Consider the following 20,648-nt stretch of genomic DNA (forward strand, 5'->3'; position numbering starts at 1 on the left):
ACCAGTTATTAGGTTCAGGGGGCAATTTCTTTTTCACACGGGGCCATGTAGGTTTTGAGGTTTTTTCTCACTAAATAATAAAAACCATCATTTAAAACTGCATTTTGTGTTCAATTATGTTATCTTTGACTAATAGTTAACGGTTTTTGATGAGCAGAAACATTTAAGTGTGACAAACATGCAAAAGAATAAGAAATCAGGAAGGGGGCAAGTCGTTTTTCACACCACTGTATATTTCCCTTCTCAGCCTCATATCACACTAAACTGCCCTCAGCCAATCAGTGAGGAGAAGAAATGTGGGAGGGGCTATAACAAGCTTCCCTCTCCTCTGCAGTGTAGCAGAAAGAAGCCAGGCTGACTGAGATAAGATTCATTACAGCAGAAACATTTATGATATTGGAATGCTTGCAATGCAGACTGCAGGTAGACTATACAATAAACATGGAGTAGAGGGTAAATGGAATTTGCTTTTGTGGATGACAATACCGCTTTAACAAATGTAAGATACAGTGAAAGTATTTAAAGTCTCAGTTGAACTTGAGGCTTGTTGTTATGAATTTATCAAGATTTGAAATGCACAACGGTCTGTAAATCGCACATAAACCATGTTTAAGTCATTCACTCCTTATTACCTGGCTTGCTGGGTTTTTTAACACTTAATAGAGGCCGCTGGCCGAAACGTTGTGTGTTTTTGTATACTATGGAATAATAAATGCAGCCATTGTGGCTTAAACCCAGGTGGAGACCCAGTCATCCTTTCCTTTCTACAGTGTATTCCTGCACCTTTACATGATCTAGGTGTGGACTGGTTGACTCCTTGGTATTTGTTAATACAGCAGTTTGAGCTGAGGGTCAGCCTTTTCTATTGCTGGGTTTGAAAGTCTGTCCAAAGAGCTGTCCAAACTCCTCCCCTATCCGATCATTACCCCCCACGAGGTAGTCAGGTTACTATTATTATTATTTATATTTTTTATTTATATAGCATCAACATCTTCCATAGCGCTGTACATCGTACAAAAACCTACAATATTGGGGAACATAGAATAGATACATGAGCAGTTCAACATGCTGTACAATCAGGACAACCAGTGAGACAAGTACATATACATACAAGTGATGTATAGTTTGAAACCATCGCCAATACTGGTACATGTTCATTAGACAAAACACACAGAAACAGGAAACCCAAGGGAGAGGTCCCTACCCTTGCAAGCTTACAATCTAGTGCAGGCTTTCTCAACCAGGGTTCCTTGAGTACTCTGCAGGGGTTCCTTGGCATTTTCCCCCATCGTGGGGGAAGTATAGTAAAGCACTTTATTATAGGTGGTACTGTAACAAGAAGCACTAAATTAGGGTCTCAGGAGACAGTATAGTGAGTGGCAGTGTAATAGGGGGTAGTGAAATAAACAGCCACACATACTTTTAAAGACCATGCCTCCTGCAAAATAAATGTGGGGGTTCCTCGAGATCAAAAAATTGTTTGCAGGTGTTCCTTGAGATCCAAAAGCTATTTGCACTGTTCCTCCAGGGTAGAAAGGTTGAGAAAGGCTGATCTAGTGGGTAGTGGGTGGAGACACTAGGGGGGTAGACAATGTGGTTAGCAGATGAGGCAGTGAGCCTCCAATTCTAGCTATAACAAATTCTTAGCTTGTCTGAATAGGTGTGTCTTGAGGGTACGTGTAAGTATTTCCAGGCTTGGAGAATAACAGGACAGTCTGTGGATGAGAGTTGCAAAGGCGAGGTGAGACTTGTGAAAGTCCTGGATGCAAAAGTGAGAGGAGGCAATCAAACTGGACGTCAAAACGGTCTCGCGAGAGGAGCGAAGGTTCTGGGAGGGATGGTATTTGGAGTTTGATGAAGAAATTTAGTCAGGTGATGATTCCCCTCTCCTAGCCCACCTCCTTACTGTTCTGCTGACAGATTAACTCGTTGTGGTTATTATAAATAAATAAATAAAAAGTTACATAAGAGAGCAGCTACAGATGCTTTCTTTTTTTGCAAACAGAGGAAACTAATAATGTGGTACTTGTGACTTTAATAAACACACTAGACATTAAGCCCGTTAAATTAACGGGCACTAGAACATTTTTTTACATAAGGTGCGCGAGAGCCACGGCGTTGTCTTCTCTGCCGCACCACACCCTTGTTGCCCTAGCAACCGCAAGAGCCCCCTGAGCCGTCCGAACGCTCACAGCACGGACACAGGGACAGGACGCAGGGACACAGCGGTTTTATTATAGAGCCTAGGTTCTCAACGTGTGGTACGTGTACCCCAGGGGGTACTTCTGATGGTTCCAGGGGGTACTCGGACTGAATATACTTAACCAAGAATAACAAATTTAGAGTTTTAGAAAATGATAAATCTTATTTAAACAACACCAAACTAGTATTTTAGCTAATGAAAAGCAATAGCAAATGCTTGGAAATTGTTTAGAAGCAATTATCATCTACTACGATTAAATATATATTTGTCAAGGGGTACTTGTGATAATGTTTACTATGCTAGGGGGTACTTGGTGAGTTCAGTGTTTTTAAAAGGGGTACATACCAATAAAATGTTGAGAAACACTGTTATAGAGGATTGGGCAGTGTGGAAAGGGTTAAGTGCTTCATTACACATAAAGCTGGGTAGAATTGCTGAACTGTAGTTGCAGTGCTGGCCACAAAGAGATAATCTCTATCAGCAGTAGGAGGAGGTGGATTGATCAGGTGATCTGCACTATACTGGCCCTGAGGAGGTCCTGGATGCAGCCTGCCAGAAGCCAGCCAGGAAGAAGTGGATGTTGTTCCAGCATGAATATACCTCTGTGCTTACCTTAGGTAGCTTTGCCTTGTGTCAGGTGTGCTTTAAAGCTACAAACATCCATGAAGGTCACAAGGACAGGTGGTGACATCAAGGACAGCAATGATAATATTCAAGACATTATAATCTCTTTTTACAGTATACAAAATAAAAATCTCTGGAGTTGAGCTTTAACATATCCAGGTGTGATCTGTAGGATCATTTATATTCTATGCAGAAACTCAGGCCCTGTGTAACGTCACTGACCTTCACTGAACATCTCCTAAATCATTACTGATGTGTGTGCGCATGGCAGATGCATCCTCAGCTTATCGCTGGCAGTGGTATCACATAATTCAGCACATCATTTATTTCCTGCCAGTTCAGTCTTGGCAGAGTGATTTGGGGAGAGAACCATGTGTTGTCTGGTTTAAAGCTGTAGGACATCCTTAGGCTCTATAGGCAAGCATTACTAGGGACAGGGCAGTTTCTAAGCTAAAATGCACCCAGGTCGAGTGTGTAAAATTTTTGCCCCCCCCCCCCGCAGAGCCAGGTATAGGTGCCCGCAGTATAGGTTAGCCAGGTCTAGTTGCACTCAGTATAGGTAGCCAGGAATAGGTATCCCAGTATACAGTAGGTAGCCAGGAATAGGTACCTCAGTATAGGTAGCCAGCTATAGGTCCCCCCAGCAGGGGTGCCTCTAGCCATTTTGTCACTCCAGGCAAAAAAACCTGGGGTGCCTCTCCCCCCCCCCCCCCCTCCAAAAATAATCATAATGCGCCAGCATTTCACTAGAAAATAATTGTAATGCAGCAGCATTGCACCAGAAAATAATTGTAATGCGGCAGCGTTTCACAAGAAAATACACTTATTGCGGAAGTGTTTCACCAGAAAATAATCGTATTGCAGCAGAGTTTCACCAGAAAATAATCATAATGCGGCAATGTTTCACCAGAAAAGAATCATAATGCGGCAGTGTTTCACCAGAAATTACACTTATTCTGGCAGAGTTTCACTGGAAAAATACACATAAAGGCTGCAGCGTTTCACCAGAAAATATACAATGAGGGCAGCATTTCACCAGAAAATACACATAGGCAGGGCTCCACTTTCATGAGGCACAAAGAGGGACAGAAGGAGGCACAGGGGGACGGAATAAGACACACAGGGCAACATAGGGAGGCACAGCGGGCCAGAAGGAGGCATGAAGGTCAGAAAAAGTCACAAAGGAGGACAGAAGGAGGCACAAGGGAACAGAAGGAGGCACACAGGGGGACACAAGTAGGCACAATGGGCAACAAAAGGAGGCACAATGGGGGACAGAATGAGACACAAAGGAGGACAGAAGGAGGCACAGGAAGACAGGGGGTACACAGAAGGGCAGCGGGCGGTACAGGGGGACAGAAGAAGGCATGAGTGCCAGAAGGAGGCACAAAAAATTAGGCACAAAAAAGGACAGAAGGAGGCTCAGGGAGACAGAAGGAGGCACAAAGTGGGGCAGAAGGAGGCACAATGAGGGAAAGATTGAGGCACAAAGGGGGACAAAAGGAGGCACAAAGGGGCAGAAGGAGGAACGCTGGGGGACAGAAAAAAGCAGAAGGGGATGTAAGGAAGCACAGGGAAACAGAGGGAGGCAGAGGGGGACAGAAAAAGCCACAGGGAGACAGAAGAAGGCACAAAGGGGCACAGAAGGAGGCACAGGGGGACAGAGGAAGGCACAGGGGGCAGAGGTAGCACATGGGGACTGAAGAGGCACATGGAGACAGAATGAGGCACAAAGGGAGACAGAAGGAGGCACATGAGGACAGAAGGAGGCAGAGTGGGATTGAAGGAGGAACAGGGGGGCAGAGGTAGCACAGGCGGACAAAGAAAGGCACAAGGGACAAACGGAGGCACAGGGGGACAGAAGGAGGCAGAGGTGGCACAGGGGGACTGAAGGAGGCACATGAAGACAGGAGGCACAAAGGGAGACAGGAGGCATAAAGGGAGACAGAAGGACAAACTTGAGGTCTGATATGGCACAAGGGACTGAAGGAGACACAAAAAGGACAGAAGGAGGCACAAAGGGGGGGGGAGGGGAAAGGATGTACAAGGCATAGAAGGACACAGTGGAAGCTGCCTGCAAGTTACGCTAAGCAGATGCAGCAGGAGCAAATAAAAACACCAGTCGGGGCGGGGCTTAGTCAGGGGCGTGGTTTAATCCAGCAACATGGCGCCCCCAGGACCAATGACACTCCAGGCAATGGCCTGTACTGCCTATGCCTAGAGGCTCCCCTGCCCCCCAGTATAGGTAGCCAGGCATAGTATAGTTGCCCCCAGTATAGGTTAGCCAGGTAGGTGCATCCAATATAGGTAGCCAGTATAGTTGCCCCCAGTATAGGTTAGATAGGCAGGCTCCCCCGGTATAAGTTAGATAGGTAGGTTCCCCCAGTACAGGTTAGCTAGGTGGGTGCTTCTAATATAGGTAGCCAGAATAGTTGCCCCAGCATAGGTTAGATAGGTAGGTGCCTCCAATATAGGTAGCCAGTATAATTGCCACCAGGATAGGCTAGCTAGGTAGGTGCCCTTAATACATAGATAAGTAGGTGCCCCCAGTATAAGTTAGATTGGTAGCTGCCCCCCAGTATAGGTTAGATAGGTAGCTGCCCCCCAGTATAGGCTAGATTAGGTAGCTGCCTCCCAGTATAGGTTAGATAGGTAGAAGCTCCCCAGTATAGGTTAGGTTAGGTAGGTACCACCCCCCCCCCCCATAATGGAGGGGGGAGCCGCAGCCACGGGGAGGTCTCCCTTCCTTCCTCTCCCCAGGCCGCCCTCCATGCTCCCCCCTCCAGACTGCAGAGTTAGCGCAGTGAAGCGCTCACTGTAAATTGTAACTTACCTCCCAGGTTCCAATCGCCAATCACGGAGGTGAGTTACTATTTACAGTGAGCGCTTCCCTGCACTAACTCTGCAGTCTGAAGGGGGGAGCAGGGAGGGCGGCCCGGGGAGAGGAAGGGAGGGAGAGGTCGGGCTGCCCTCCCAGCGGCTGCGGCTCCCCCCTCCATTACAGCGCCCCCTCCCAATAGCGCTTCGTGCGGCTGCACAATGAGCCTGACTGGGGATCATAAGTGATCCTCAGACCTGGCCAGGATTTGCTGAAAAGTTCTTCAATGACATTTCATGCATTGCCAGGTTTCCCCTGGGTCTTATTAGATCATGGTAAGGGCTGCTGGAAGATAAGAGAATGCACAAGGATATGTCCTCATCATCTCCTGCCTTAATTATTGCAACTCCCTTCTGTTTGGCCGTTCCTTGTACTGTATTGCCCCCTTTCAATCAGTTAAAAATGTGGCTGCCAGTCTCATCCATTCTTCTCACTGCTCAGAATCCACATCCTCCCTCTGTAAATCCCTGCACTGGCTCTCTATCCAATTCAGGATGAGTTTCAAGATTCTGTGCCTGGCCTATAAATCTGCGCACAAAACCTGAACTACCTGAGCTTGTTAACAGTTATACATCAGACCGCCCCCTCTAGTCCTCCAACGACCTTCGTCTAACTGCCCTGTGCATTTTCCACTCCCAATTCAAATAGGTGTTATTCAGATTTCATCCACTTAATTACATCACCTGTGCAGGTGGATGAGGGGGGGGTTAATCTTACCCATCAGCCGTCTTCTTGCTCCGTCTCTCCCGTCCCTCGGCGCCTCCCATGATGCGTTCCAATCCGCTATCACGTGATTACAAACACTTCCTTCTTCCGGGTTGAAGGAGGAAGTGTATAGTCACGTGACGGCGGATTGGAGCGCATCATGGGAGGCGCCGAGGGACGGAGCAAGAAGACGGCTGATGGGTAAGATTAACCCCCCCTCGCCCACCCGCACATGTGATTTAATTAAGTGGATGAAATCCAAATAACACCTATTTGGATTTCATCCAAATTCGTGATTTGAGCATGCCTGGTTGCTAGTACTGCAACCCACGTTTGCAAGGACCACTCTTATACACCTATTGCTATAGTTATTGTTATTATTATTATTGATTTATAAAGCGCCAACATATTCCATGGCGCTGTACAAATAAGAAACAAACATGGGGTACATAATACAGACCATGGTGTACACTAATATACAAGATACATAATTAGTGACAAAATACAAAAAAATGATACAGCATACAGAATACAAAATACAGAATTGGTAATGACAGTGATAAAAATAACATGATGAATAAAATGTATAATGATTTCCAAGACACAAAAGGGGGAGAGAGCCCTGCCCTTGCGAGCTTACAATCTAAAGGGAATGGGGGGAAACAAGAGCATACCACCCAACATTTTATCTGTTGAAACCGGGACATGTAGGCCACACCCCTGGCCACACCCCAACCATCTAGCCACGCCCACATATTTTTATTTATTTATTTAAATTAATATTTTTAATTAACTACTCCCGAAAGGGAGGCGCATGAGGGTTCAAGTGGGTGGGTGGGGAGGAGGAGGAGGAGGGTGTGGGTGGCCAGAGAGGGGGGGGAAAAAAACCCCGATCGAGGCACCAGCCCGGGAATGCGTATGCGGCATGGATGCCCGCCGCTATTAAACTTCTCCCTCCCTCCCTGCCTCCTAATATTCCCCCCAGTGTCCCCTTCCCCCCGCAGAGTAAACAAATGTGCAGCGGAGCAGGCTGTAACTCTTACCGTTGCCTCTCCGCTGCGTACTGGGATCCCATCTGCTCTTCTCGCAGCTTCCTGGAAGCCGCGAGAAGAGCAGATGGGATCCCAGTACGCAGCGGAGAGGCAACGGTAAGAGTTACAGCCTGCTCCGCTGCACATTTGTTTACTCTGCGGGGGGGGGGGGGGGGGGGGGACACTGGGGGCACATTAGGAGGGAGGGAGAAGCTTAATGGGGGGGGGGGGGGAGAAGGTGTATTTGATTATGTAGCAACCTATGAAAAGTATATTTATAGGCATCCCTTCTAGAAAAAAATCCAGTAAATATTTGGAGTTTTATTTCTACTGTTCTTTTCTATTACACAGCCTGAATAGGAACAACACTAAAACAGCAATAGGGACTCCACTAAAAACTGCAAAATGCATACCAATTGACTTTACCTCCAGGTACAGGCAGGTCTTAAACTGAGTGGTAAATTATGTGCTAACATGCCCCCTAATTTCCATGAGAATAGCTATTTTCGGTAAAATGAATGCAAATTACCTCATGAATTACCTCATAATTTACCTCATGAGGTAAAACATGACTAAAATCTACCAGAATTGCTAAATGTCATTACGTCATGAGGTAATTTGTTTGATAACCCAACCAGAACTGAGACCTATATTTGCAATGAATAGTGGTATCATCAACAAATGGTTTCCCTCCTCTGATTACACCTCTTGCACTTAAGATGCCCTTGGTAGATTTTTAGGCTCCATATGAATTAAGTGCTTGGGGGTCCCATCTAAAGCTCGCACTGGGGCCCCTGGCTCCCTAGCTACGCCACTGAGCTGGACGACACACTGATGATACATATGAAAAAGCTGTACTTTCTGTCATGGACAGACTCCTCCTGCCTGAGGTAACATTTTCCTTTTCTTGTCTTGCAGTTGGGAAGACGTCTCTCATCACACGGTTTATGTATGACAGTTTTGACAATACATATCAGGTAAATATTGATTCTTACGTTTGTGTTATCTTTAGTTACAGTGTCCACATAGCACCATAGCAATAGATCTCCTCTGCGGTTGGGCATGTTCTCTCATGACTTTTTTTAACCCCATAAATAAATGTGTTCTGGTAGACCCGAGGCAAATCACGTTTGCAAGCCAAATTATTATTTTTTTCAGCCTATCAAGGTAGAAAAAAGTGGAAGAAAAAGGGGGAGACTTTAATTGGCTGTGGGAAAAATGCACTACATGAGTGTGAGGATGAAAGCATTGGTTTGCATATGCATCTTTTAGAGACTATACACTGTATATAATATGAGAAACTATAATATATAATATGTAGTGTTGGGCAACATAGTTTGAATATTGTAACATTAGAAAATCAAACTGATCACGTTTTTTCCTAAAACGCGGTAGTGAGTCGTGGAACAAGGCTCACTGTACGCCTATGATGCGGAATGGACCGCAGACTACTGCGCAGACTTCTGATTATTTTAACCCCCCGTCATCCGCAGTTACAGCTGAGTAATCAGCAACTCATTACCATTTCAATTCCGAGTAGCTTGCTACTCGGAATTACTCAAAAGCCCATCTCTGTTTGTGGGCTTTTTTTTTCTTGCGGATTGATGCACAGGTGCACACCCCCGTTAAGGTTAGCTGTCTGGGGCTAAGGTTAGGCGGGGGGGGGGGGGGGGGGTGGTAGCCGTGGGGGGGGGGTGGTAGCCGTGTGGGGGGTGGATAAGGTTAGGTGTGGGGGATGGTTGGGGTTAGGCACGACGTGGGTGGGGGGGGGGGGGAGTTATGAGAACAGGGTTATGTTTACCTGTAGTAAAATATTGGTATGTATATCTGATGAATATCTGTAAATTTACTGACATTCTAACGGATTTTCTGGGCCCCCAGATTTCTCTGACGCCCATTTTGCACCTATGCATTTGTCGATATTTGTTTAAATTACCTATATTAATATCCTCTTCCCTGCCATTTACTTATTATTATTATTATTGATTGATTGATTTATAAAGTGCCAACATATTCCATGGCACTTTATACTGTACATCTGAACCTGGGGAATTTATATTTTGTGTTTGTCTTTTCTCTAGGCTACAATTGGAATAGACTTTCTGTCAAAAACAATGTACTTAGAGGACCGGACGGTGAGTATCCTGGACCTTTCTGTGACTATATTGCCACTGCTAACTCTACAGTGTACACTGCTCATCAAAGCCATGAACATAAAGATATAGACAATAAAGCTAAAGTGCTTCCACATTGCTAATGAGCTACATTTTTCTGCTGTGAGATGACCTGGAGAGCTGATGTCCCCGGCACTCAGCACTAGTCTGTAGCTCCTCTGTACAGGGCTCCAGGTATTCAGACAGATAAATGGCATCTGCCCCAGAACACTCAACTTCCTTAATGTGCAGCTAGTCAGACATTAGCAAGCCCACTATGTTTAATGTATGTGGATGGGCTGTAGGGGAAAAAACAAAAACTTGCTGTGGAAGCATTCAAAACATCTATTATAAAATATGTCTATCCAACATATCTGGACAATCTGCAATTATTTAATGGAAGCAAGCACCAATTTTTTTCTCCTCGTTTCTAATACTGCAGCATGTTCCCCACTCCCGTTCTGGGTGCATTTATTTAACCAGGGGCAGGTGTAAAGATAGCATCTGTGACTTCTCTAAACTCTTTGAAGCACAGTGTCCTATCTCTATGTGAAATAAAATAATTACAGCAGTCCTTATCTACCTGAAATTTCTGTGGTGGGCAGGCCTCAGAGGGAGGGTAATAAAGTCATCTGCTAAACTTTTAAATGTAAAAAAGAAGAATATTCAAGTTTTTTTTAACTATTGGGCCCCATTGTTAGCATGCATTTTTAATGTGCTATTGAAATGCCCTGGGTGCTAATAATGGTGCTCGGTTCATATTAAGTGCAGGATTTCTAATAAATATCATAGTGGGCACCACAACGACAGATAGTAGAATGCTCTACATTATATAGAATACCTGGGATACCTACATTTTATGTTAATACATATATGTGTGTTTATTGGTATCTAACTCCGCCCTCCCAGTGAGGGCTAGCCTAGGTGATATAGTTATGCAGCTTCTGCCCCAATTCACTCTGGTAGATCAGGGCTCATATGCAATTCACTTTTTTTCTCCTGAGTTTTCTCCTTGGGGATATTTTCACAACTTGTTAATAAAATGACTTTTAAGCCACCAGCAACAGGAAAACAATATTTTGACAGACCTTTTCACCTACTTTTTGGTACTTTTTCAATTGCAGTGTGCTGAACAGTTAGTTTGAAGATGAGATTAAAAGTTATCTCATCTTCAAACTAGTCAGGAGAAAAAGTCAGGAGAAAAAGAGAATTGCATATGGGCCCAGGTGTTGTTTCTGCTCACTTCAGAACACGCAACAAACAAACATTCCACCTTGCCAGTAGTGAAATTGTTGCCACCTGTGATACATTTATAAATGTAAATTACTGTGAAGAAAGATTTTATAATGGGAAAACACTGACTACATAATTTATAATTACATGTAGTAAATATATGCAATTTTAATCATTAAAGGACACCTGAAGTGAGAGGGCTATGGAGGGAGCCATACTTATTTCCTTTTAAACAATGCACATTGCCTGGCTGTTCTGCTGATACTCTGCCTCTAATACTTTTAGTCATAGACCCCAAACATAAGGTGTTTCTGATATTTTTGTCAAATCTGACAGACAAGATTAGCTGCATGCTTGTTTCAGGCGTGTGATTCAGATGCTACTGATGCAGGAAAGATCAGCGGGACTGCCAGGCAACTGGTATTGTTTAAAAGCAAAAATATATGGCAGCCTATACTTCTCACATTCTGTAAGGTTGATCATTCAGTATTCATCTAAACGTTTTCATAGATTGGACATTGATGTAATAACAACACTGAATGTTCTAAAAATCTATTAAAAATGAAGGCTCTTGGTTAATGGTTGAGTGTTTTATTACTATAAACATTGATCAGGAAAGGCTGTACTCTATCTGATTAAACTGGTGGTGGTGGGGGTGTCATTATGGGTGAAGTGGTACAAGATCCATAGTTCATAGTTTTGTACTTCATCAAGCAGCCAGTAGCAGCAGCATGACTAATGCTGATTCCTCTGCTGGAATCCAATCTAATATCAAATGGTACTAAGTGCGAAAGTTTGGGCAACGTTGTTAATCGTCATGATTTTCTTGTATAAATCGTTGGTTGTTATGATAAAAAATTACAGTTAAATATATCATATAGGAGACACACACAGTGATATTTGAGAAGTTAAATGAAGTTTATTGGATTTACAGAAAGTGTGCAATAATTGTTTAAATAAAATTAAGTAGGTGCATAAATTTGGGAACTGTTGTCATTTTATTGATTCCCAAACCTTTAGAATTATTGGAACTCAAATTGGCTTGGTAAGCTCAGTGACCCCTGACCTACATACACATCCAATTATGAGAGAGTATTTAAGGGGGTCAATTGTAAGTTTCCCTCCTCTTTTAAATTTCTCTGAAGAGTAGCAACATTGGGGTCTCAAAACAACTCTCAAATGACCTGAAGACAAAGATTGTTCCCCATCATGGTTTAGGGGATGGATACAGAAAGCTGTTTCATAGATTTCAGCTGTTTCCACAGTTAGGAACATATTGAGGAAATGGAAGACCACAGGCTCAGTTCAAGTTAAGGCTTGGCGTGGCAGACCAAGAAAAATCTCGATTAAACAGAAGCAACCAATGGTGAGAACAGTCAGAGTCAACCCACAGATCAGCAGCACAAAGACCTACAACATTATCTTGCTGCAGATGGAGTCACTGTGCATCGTTCAACCATTCGGTGCACTTTACACAAGGAGATGTTGTATGCAGAGGAAGCCTTTTCTCACAGCACAAACAGAGCCACTTGAGGTATGCTAAAGCACATTTGGACAAGCCAGCTTCATTTTGGAATAAGGTGCTGTGGACTGATGAAACTAAAATTGAGTTATTTGGGCATAATAAGCGGCGTTATGCATGGAGGAAAAACAACACAGCATTCCAAGAAAAACACCTGCTACCTACAGTAAAATATGGTGGTGGTTCCATCATGCTGTGGGGCTGTGTGGCCAGTGCAGGGTCTGGGAATCCTGTCAAAGTTGAGGAAGCATGGATTCCACTCAGTATCAGCAGATTCTGGAGACCAATGTCCAGGAATGAGTGACAAAGCTGAAGCTGTCCCGGGGATGGATCTTTCAACCCTAAACACTGCTCAAAATCCACTAAGGCATTCATGCAGAGGAACAAGTACAACATTCTGGAATGGCCATCTCAGTCCCCAGACCTGAATATAATTGAAAATCTGTGATGTGAGTTAAAGAGAGCTGTCCATGCTCGAAAGCCATCAAACCTGAATGAACTAGGGATGTTTTGTAAAGAGGAATGGTCCAAAATACCTTCAACAAGTTTTAACTGTTTTATTGTTTTTGCTCAATGACACATTCATTGAAGTATGCCAGAGCTAAAACACTTTTCTAGCAGAAAATGGCTTCTGAGAACAAGAAAGAGATAAACAGGGTCGTTTATCTCTTTCTTGTTCTCAGAAGCCATTTTCTGCTAGAAAAGTGTTTTATAGTTGTAATTTCCTATCAGTGAGGGTCACACTGTAGTCACTTCCTGCCTGAGTTAGGACTGAGTCAGCCACTTACATACCTGATATTTAACTCTTTCAGGCAGATAAATTAAAAAAAGGAACACAACATAGTTATTTATGTCCTAGGCACTGTACAGACACACGTATATCTCATCGTGACACATGTCACCTCGGGTATCCTTTAATGGAGACATACTCCTAGATTTCATATTTTTATTTTGACCAAAAGCATTACTCTTCGTTGATTTACGTGAAGTTGTTGTTAATAAATGGTTATACTTGATATGCATAGCTTAGACATAAGGATAAAGTACTTAGGATGAATCTGTATTGCACAAAGAGAGCACTTTCTTTTTTAATATGTCCTTCAGCTAAGGAGTTATACCAGTCTTTCTCTTCTCTTGTGCTATATAGTATCACTTTCTGGTTGACGCTTCAAATGACAATACAGGCATTCACACGGGCGGCAGGCAGCGTTGGGGCGGCCAAGAAGTTGCGTCGTCCTGTGACGTCTCGTTCGGTGGCGGCAGTACGGAGATCGTCGCCATCGGCGTTTCTCGGCCCCGCAGGGGGACATGAAGCCGCGCCGGCTAGCCGTCCCTGGACGTTGCATGCGGCTTCTAGGGACGGCCGAAACGATGCGTTAAATCGGGATCAGAACGCCGCGTTTATGCAATCGACGGTAATCGACGGTAACCGTGCAATGCTAAACGCTCCCATTCACTTGAATGGGAGAGTTTAGCCGATGGGTCCCGAACGCTTGACGGTAGACGCCGCCAAGCGTCCGTGTGAACGGACGCTTAAAGGTGACACTTTAACTTATTTTGATGTTCAGAAGGACCTGCATGCACTTCTATTGTCAGTTTTTCCCTTAAAATATGAATACATGGTGGCAATGCTTAAAGTGGGTCAGGAGGAGAGGACACCACCCTAAAAGTCCCAGGCAGGGGAGCCTCTAGGCATAGGCAGTACAGGCCATTGCCTGGAGTGCCATTGGTCCTGGGGGGTGCCATGTTGCTGGATTAAGCCCCACCCCCAGGATGAAGCCCCACCCACAATACTAAGCCCCGCCCCATGTTTGTTCTATTACTTGCTTCTGCTGCATCTACTTAGCGTATGTTGCAGGCAGCCGCCACCTCTGTGCCTTGTGCATCCACCTTCTTCCCCCCTTTGTGCCTCCTTCTGTCCCTTTTGTGCCTCCTTTTGTCTCCTTGTGCCTCCTTCAGTCCCTTGTGCCATGTCTGGCCCCCTGTTTGTCCTTCTGTCTCCCGTTGTGCCTCCTTCTTTCTCCATGTGCCTCTTTCTGTCCCCCTGTGTCACCTCTGCCTCCTTCTGTGCCCCTTTGTGCCTCCTTATGTCCCTTTGGCTTTATATTTGTCCCCTTGTGCTACCTCTGCCCCCTGTTCCTCCTTCAGTCCCACTCTGCCTTCTTCTGTCCTCCTGTGCCTCCTTCTGTCTCCATGTCCCTCTGCAGTCCCAATGTGCCACCTCTGTCCCCTGCACCTTCCTCTGCCCCCCTGTGCCTTCTACTGTCTCCCTGTGGCTCTTTCTGTCCCCCTCTTCCACCTTCTTCTGTCTCCCTGTGGTTTTTTCTGTCTCCCTCTGCCACCTTGTTCATTACAATTTTTTTCTGGTGAAACATTGCTGCATTGCGGTTATTTCCTGGTGAAACACTGCCACATTACGATTATTTTCAAGGAGGGGCACCATGGAGGGGGGGGGGGGGGTGCCACAGGTTTTCTCGCCTGGAGTGACAAATGGCTAGTGGTGCCACTATGGTTGGATCTTATTCGTGCTTCACTGTAGAAGAGAAATTTGCTGTCACAAAAAGTGTGCTGCACACAGGTGTGACCATGACTGAACACAATATTGCCTCAGATTTAGGCAAGGCTCACACCCACGCCAGAATAAAGTCAAATGCTGTATTGATGTTTACTGTACGCTGGACTGTGACATCAAATGACATTTGTTTAGCACAGTATTTGCCCAGAAGAGGAAATTACGTTGATCAGTAAAATGCCCAAGAAACAGAGAAAACAAGTTACATGCAGTGTCTGCCAGATGCACCAATCATTAAGCATACAAATCTGCAGCATTATTTTTTTCTGACATTCTCCAAGCAATGAGTATGATGGAGAAAATCAGGCATTTAGTGCAGTGGCGTAGCTAAGGAGCTGTGGGCCCGATGCAAGTTTTGCAATGGGGCCCCCCACGCACTCTATACATAACAATTGCTGCGGCGCACCAAAACCTGCCAATAGCAACTACAGTGTCAGAGGTGCAAGAAGAGGACGGGGAACAGCTTGTTAATGATTACCAATGATTATTCAAAGTATCTATAGAAGTGATTATTATGAGCACAGGACCAATAGAAAGCTAATACTTTAGTTGAGGGAGGGCCCTTCGTGGCCCAAGGGCCCCGATGCGGTCGCTACCTCTGCACCCCCTATTGCTACGCCCCTGATTTAGTGGTTTTATGAATCTACTCACGGCGAAGAAGCAGAAGGAAGACAGGATTGTGTGACCAGCCTATAAAGGTGTGTGTACACACCATTGATAAATGTTGCCTGTCGGAGATCAGGACCCGATCTCTTCAGGGAACATCACTGTGCCAAGCTGCATGGACACAAGTCAGCTGTGTAGCTGAGGAGGCTTTGTGTTGCTATTGAGGGGGGGCGCAATGGAGCATCACGTTTGTGACGTAATGCTGTGGGCGGGGGCAGCATTACCAATGCTGTCGGCAGTTGCTGGGAGTGAGTTGATCCGCTTGCGAGTTGGGGGTCAAGGGTTATGACCCTCTGTATACACGCCTGACTAATCGGCTGTGGTGGTCTTTATTGGGCACCTCTAGTCATGTGAGCGAAGTTGGTTTAGGGAAGTAAAAGAATGAATATGAGGCAGTTGCTAAGTTTACTCATTTTGATCTTTAGCAGAATTTCTAAGTTAGCCTTAAAGGGTACCTGAAGGGACAGCATTTAAAATCTAAGTGTTCACTATCTCAGGTACATGAGGATATGTTTTTTTAACCTTTAACACCAAAATATGCCAGGAAAGGTCTGTTTAGGATTAGAATTATAGATACAATTATCTCGTCAGTTTATTTTCACTTTAGGTTTGATTTAAGTTGAAGCAGAAAGATTACAACAAGGATCAAACGTTTACTCATTAAATGTTTACTTTTTGGGAACTTTTACATTTTTGTAGTTTCGATCCCAGCTGAATAATATTAAAATTAAGGCGGAAAGTTTTCGTTATATACAATAGTCACATTTTACCTCCCAATGACAGCAATCTACCAACATTAAAGGACTACTGTAGAGGGGTAGGGAAAAAAAGAGTTGAACTTACCCGGGGCTTCTAATGGTCCCCCGCAGACACCCTGTGCCCACGCAGCCACTCACCGATGCTCCGGCCCCGCCTCCGATTCACTTCTGGAATTTCAGACTCAAAGTCGGAAAACCACTGCGCCTGTGCAGCCGCGCCCTCCCTCCTAATGATGCCACCAGGAGTGTATTGCTCAGGCCCAGTATGGTCTGCGTCTGCGCAGTACGCTCCTGGTGATGTCAGCGGGAGCGAGAGCCGTGCAGGCGCAGTGGTTTTCCGACTTTAGAGTCGGAAATTCCAGAAGTGAACCAGAGGCGGGGCCGGAGCATCGGTAAGTGGCTGCGCTGGCACCTTGCTGCCCTCTTATTATCCCTCAACAACATATATGAACAAAGGGAGTAAGAGGCACCCGGGAGTGTATAAAACTAACTTAAAAAGACATAAAAGAAAAAAAAGGGGGAGGTGGCTTGCCTCAATTACAACAAATTCATATATATATATGTGTGTGTGTGTGTGTGTGTGTGTGTGTGTGTGTGTGTGTGTGTGTGTGTGTGTGTGTGTGTGTGTGTGTGTGTGTGTGTGTGTGTGTGTGTGTGCGCGCGCAATGTGTTTCGTGGGTCCCTGCCCACTTCCTCAGGCCAACAAAAGAGCCGAACGTTGTTAAAAAAGCCAGGTTTATATCCTTTGTGACATGCTGCACCATTTGGACTCCCGTTGTCAGTGTGTTTTCTTCTCAGACCCCTTTTACACTTAATCAGTAGGTATGCGTTAGTATGCGTTAGTGCGCATTGGTTCGTGGTTTTTCCATAGCAGTGCATCGGGAAGATTTCAGTTAAAATGCGTTAAGTGTGAAAGGTGCCATAGGAAAACATGGGACTTACTTTGAAAATCAGTTTTCTTTCCGTTTTAACTGAGAGCAACTGATTAAGTGTAAAAGGGCCCTTAGGGTGCATTGCTCACCCTTCCACACAGAACAACATGCATGGTTCTAACAAGATCAGCATTGTTGATATGCTTTGTAAGAATCTGTTATGTTATATTTAGCTTTATACATAGCATGTAGTATTCATCATCTTTGAGAGCATTATTGTAGTGGATGAGTAAAGAACACCTCTGTATTTTGAACTTGGCCCCTTCTATGGATTCAGCAATATATTGTGACATTCATGTGCTATGACAGCACTGAGACTGTTATATGCCTGCTCCTCAAAGTGCTCTTGCTGATGGTATTGGATTTCTCAGCTTCAGATCACAGCTCGCATTCATTTCAGGCAATCTAATGTTCAATGAGATAGCTGGTCCTTCAGTTCAATAAAGTATGGGGCATTTAATCCAAGTGGTTAGTAAAAGCTCCACAAATCACTGGCATAAGACAGCACACCATTACGGCTGTAGCAGAAATAAATAATTGGTTAGTTTATTATTAGGAGGGATCAGGCGACTGTACTGTGTTAACCAGCCATTGCCGTAGAGATCCACAGTATATGTCATCACTAACAAAACCTGCTGGTTTATGTGGAGGAAACAAAGACTGAAAAAATAGCTGTAGAAATTAACTGAAATAGATGTCAGTACAGTAAGCAGGACTGCATGTGCAGGCAGAGCAGCAGATAGACTGCCACCCTATACGTGAATAATACACCATGCCACCAATTTGGTTTTTTTAGGAATAATATGCATAGGTAAACAATATGAAGGCATTGGATTAGTGAATGGTGTGGTAGTAAACTGGCATATATAACACTCCTGTGGCTTCCTGTATCACTTGTCACATGTCATGTTCTCTCAGGTCAGGTTGCAGCTCTGGGACACCGCTGGTCAAGAGAGGTTCCGTAGCCTCATCCCAAGCTATATCCGAGACTCTACTGTGGCTGTGGTAGTTTATGACATCACGAGTGAGTATTATTTTTTTGCTTTAAATATTACTAGGGAAGATACTTTATTACCTAAATAGTAAATGATTCTTTCTTCCTTGTAGAAATTCCTGTTACACACATTTTATTTTTAATGTATTACACAATCAAAATATAGTTTTCCATTTGGGACATGTGAAATGTTAGCTTTGAATATTTCCTATTTGCCAGGCAATCAAGTCTGTGTACTGTCACTGTGAGGGTACAAAGTTATGGCCCTTTTCCACTGACAGAAGGGATGCAATGACGCATCACATCACTTCCCCTCCCATTCGCGTCACTTACGTATCTCCCAAGGTGCATATCAATTGGTAACCCGACACATCGTTACTGCCCAGACTTTTGTTTTAAAGTACGGTACATCTCAACAGTAAAACAAAGGTGTACGATGCAGCCAGCTAAGTACTTTCGGAGGGTTATTCACTAAACTGAAATATAAAGGTGTGCTTGCCCAAAACTGACCAAAAAACACATCTCCAAAATAAAAATCAGTTGTGTAAAGACACAGTGTCTGGCCTGTGACGAATTAGGGGAATTCACTAACTAAATCCTGGCCATCGGCTGTGATTCTAAGGTCGCCATCCAGTGGCGTAGCTAAGGAGCCGTGGGCCCTGATGCAAGTTTTACAATGGGGCCCCCCATGCACTCTATATACATAACAAGTGATACGGCGCACCAAAACCTGCCAATGGCAACTACAGTGTCAGAGATGCAAGAAGGGGATGGGGGACAGTCTGTTAATGACTACCACTTTTCATAGTATCTATAGAAGTGATTATTACCAGCACAGGACCAATAGAGAGCTAATACTGTAGTCGAGGAAGGGCCCTTCGGGGCCCCTCTGGCCCAAGGGCCCCGATGCGGTCGCTACCTCTGCACCCCCTATTGCTACGCCCCTGTCGCCATCTTAAAAGCAGGGCAAGCTGATGCAGTTACAGTGAGCACATTATATGTGTCCGCCATTATCAGCAGAACGACTGCAAATAACTCTGAGGTGCTCCCGACTACATTAAGTTGGACTTCAGTCAGAAACATCTGACCTGCATGCTTGTTCAGGGTCTATGGCTAAAGGTATTCTAGGCAGAGGATAATCAGGACAGTCAGGAAACTGGTATTGTTTAAAAGGAAATAAATATGGCAGCTTCCATATCCCTCTCAGTTCAGGTGTCCTTTGATGTAAAGCTCTATTTCAGAGCTGCAAAGATCGGGGGTTGTCAGCTGATGTAACTCGCCTGCCGTCCGTAAACCATTAGAGGTATTAAACTCCACCCTCTCCCTTTGTAACAAAGGCATACAGAAAACCAACAGACGAGTGTGCTCCCAGCCTCAGCTTATTACACTCACTCTGTTCTTCTCTGATGGAGCAGAACTGGCTCTGTAGATTCCTCCAGCATCACTTCAGTACACAGCACTTGGGGAGGGGTGGAGAAGCTGGGGGCTGGGCGTTGTTCACAAGACCCTGCTGCACACTGAATAGGAACTGCCTACAAAACTTTGTATGGTTCCTTATCAGTGGCTGAGCAGATGCAGTCATTAGAACAATTATGCAAAGAGCAGAACGTTTTTCTCTCTCTGTGCCCCCCTGTCTCTCAGGACAAGGAAAAGAAACTTCTTCCCCACAAGGTCCCCTTCGACTTCTGAGCCCTCCTGCTGCGGCATCCCTAGCAGGGTCTATTGTTACGCCCCTGGTACCAGCTTATTCAAGGGCTGAACGGATTACGCGGTCTCCTCTAAACTAGAAGGAGGCCCCTCAGTTTTACATAATAGTACAATTACTTGGTAGCAGGGATGGCACGAGCAGCCAGTCTCCAGGCCCCCAAAGTCCCGGACCCTGAAAGGTATTCCGAAGCTCTGTAGGTGAAGATTATCAGATAAAAATGGCTGTGGCCATCCTTCTGATGAAGGAGGGCAGAGTTTCAAACCTCTAATGATTTATGGGGAGTGGATAATTTACTGCCACTGACACCTGGCCATCCTTGTAGCTCTGACACAGAGCTTTACATTAAATGTTTTACAAAGTATAAAAAGGTTCTCTTTATACTGTTTGTTAACACTGGTGAGGCACTATGCATTGCACTAAGTAGAGTCCATCCAGCAGCATTTTATTGCATTGAATGTGCAGCAAATTGGGCCACACCTGACCTTACCACTTTGTGGCAGGGACGGATCTAGGGGGGGGGGGGCAGGTGGGTATCTTGCCCCAGGCGCAGTTTGTTGAATTCTTAAAAAGGCGGCAAAATTTGGATGGGGAATGGCAGTTTAGGTGCCAAAACCTGATCTTTAGGTGCCAAAACCTGACCTTTAGGTGCCAAAACTGGATGGGGAATGG

General features: G+C 44.8%; 1 protein-coding gene across 1 annotated transcript in view; it reads left to right on the forward strand.

The window, feature by feature from the left end:
* RAB6B (RAB6B, member RAS oncogene family) overlaps window positions 1–20,648 on the forward strand; it is an 86,503-nt gene that overhangs the window by 42,774 nt on the left and 23,081 nt on the right. Inside the window, exons 2-4 of the mRNA XM_068280427.1 lie at window positions 8,360–8,418; window positions 9,523–9,576; window positions 18,196–18,301. Of these exons, the coding sequence (XP_068136528.1) occupies window positions 8,360–8,418; window positions 9,523–9,576; window positions 18,196–18,301 (219 nt within the window). The remainder of the gene's footprint in view (window positions 1–8,359; window positions 8,419–9,522; window positions 9,577–18,195; window positions 18,302–20,648) is intronic.

This window comes from Hyperolius riggenbachi, chromosome 4 (genome assembly GCF_040937935.1).
Source record: "Hyperolius riggenbachi isolate aHypRig1 chromosome 4, aHypRig1.pri, whole genome shotgun sequence".
NCBI lineage: Eukaryota > Metazoa > Chordata > Amphibia > Anura > Hyperoliidae > Hyperolius > Hyperolius riggenbachi.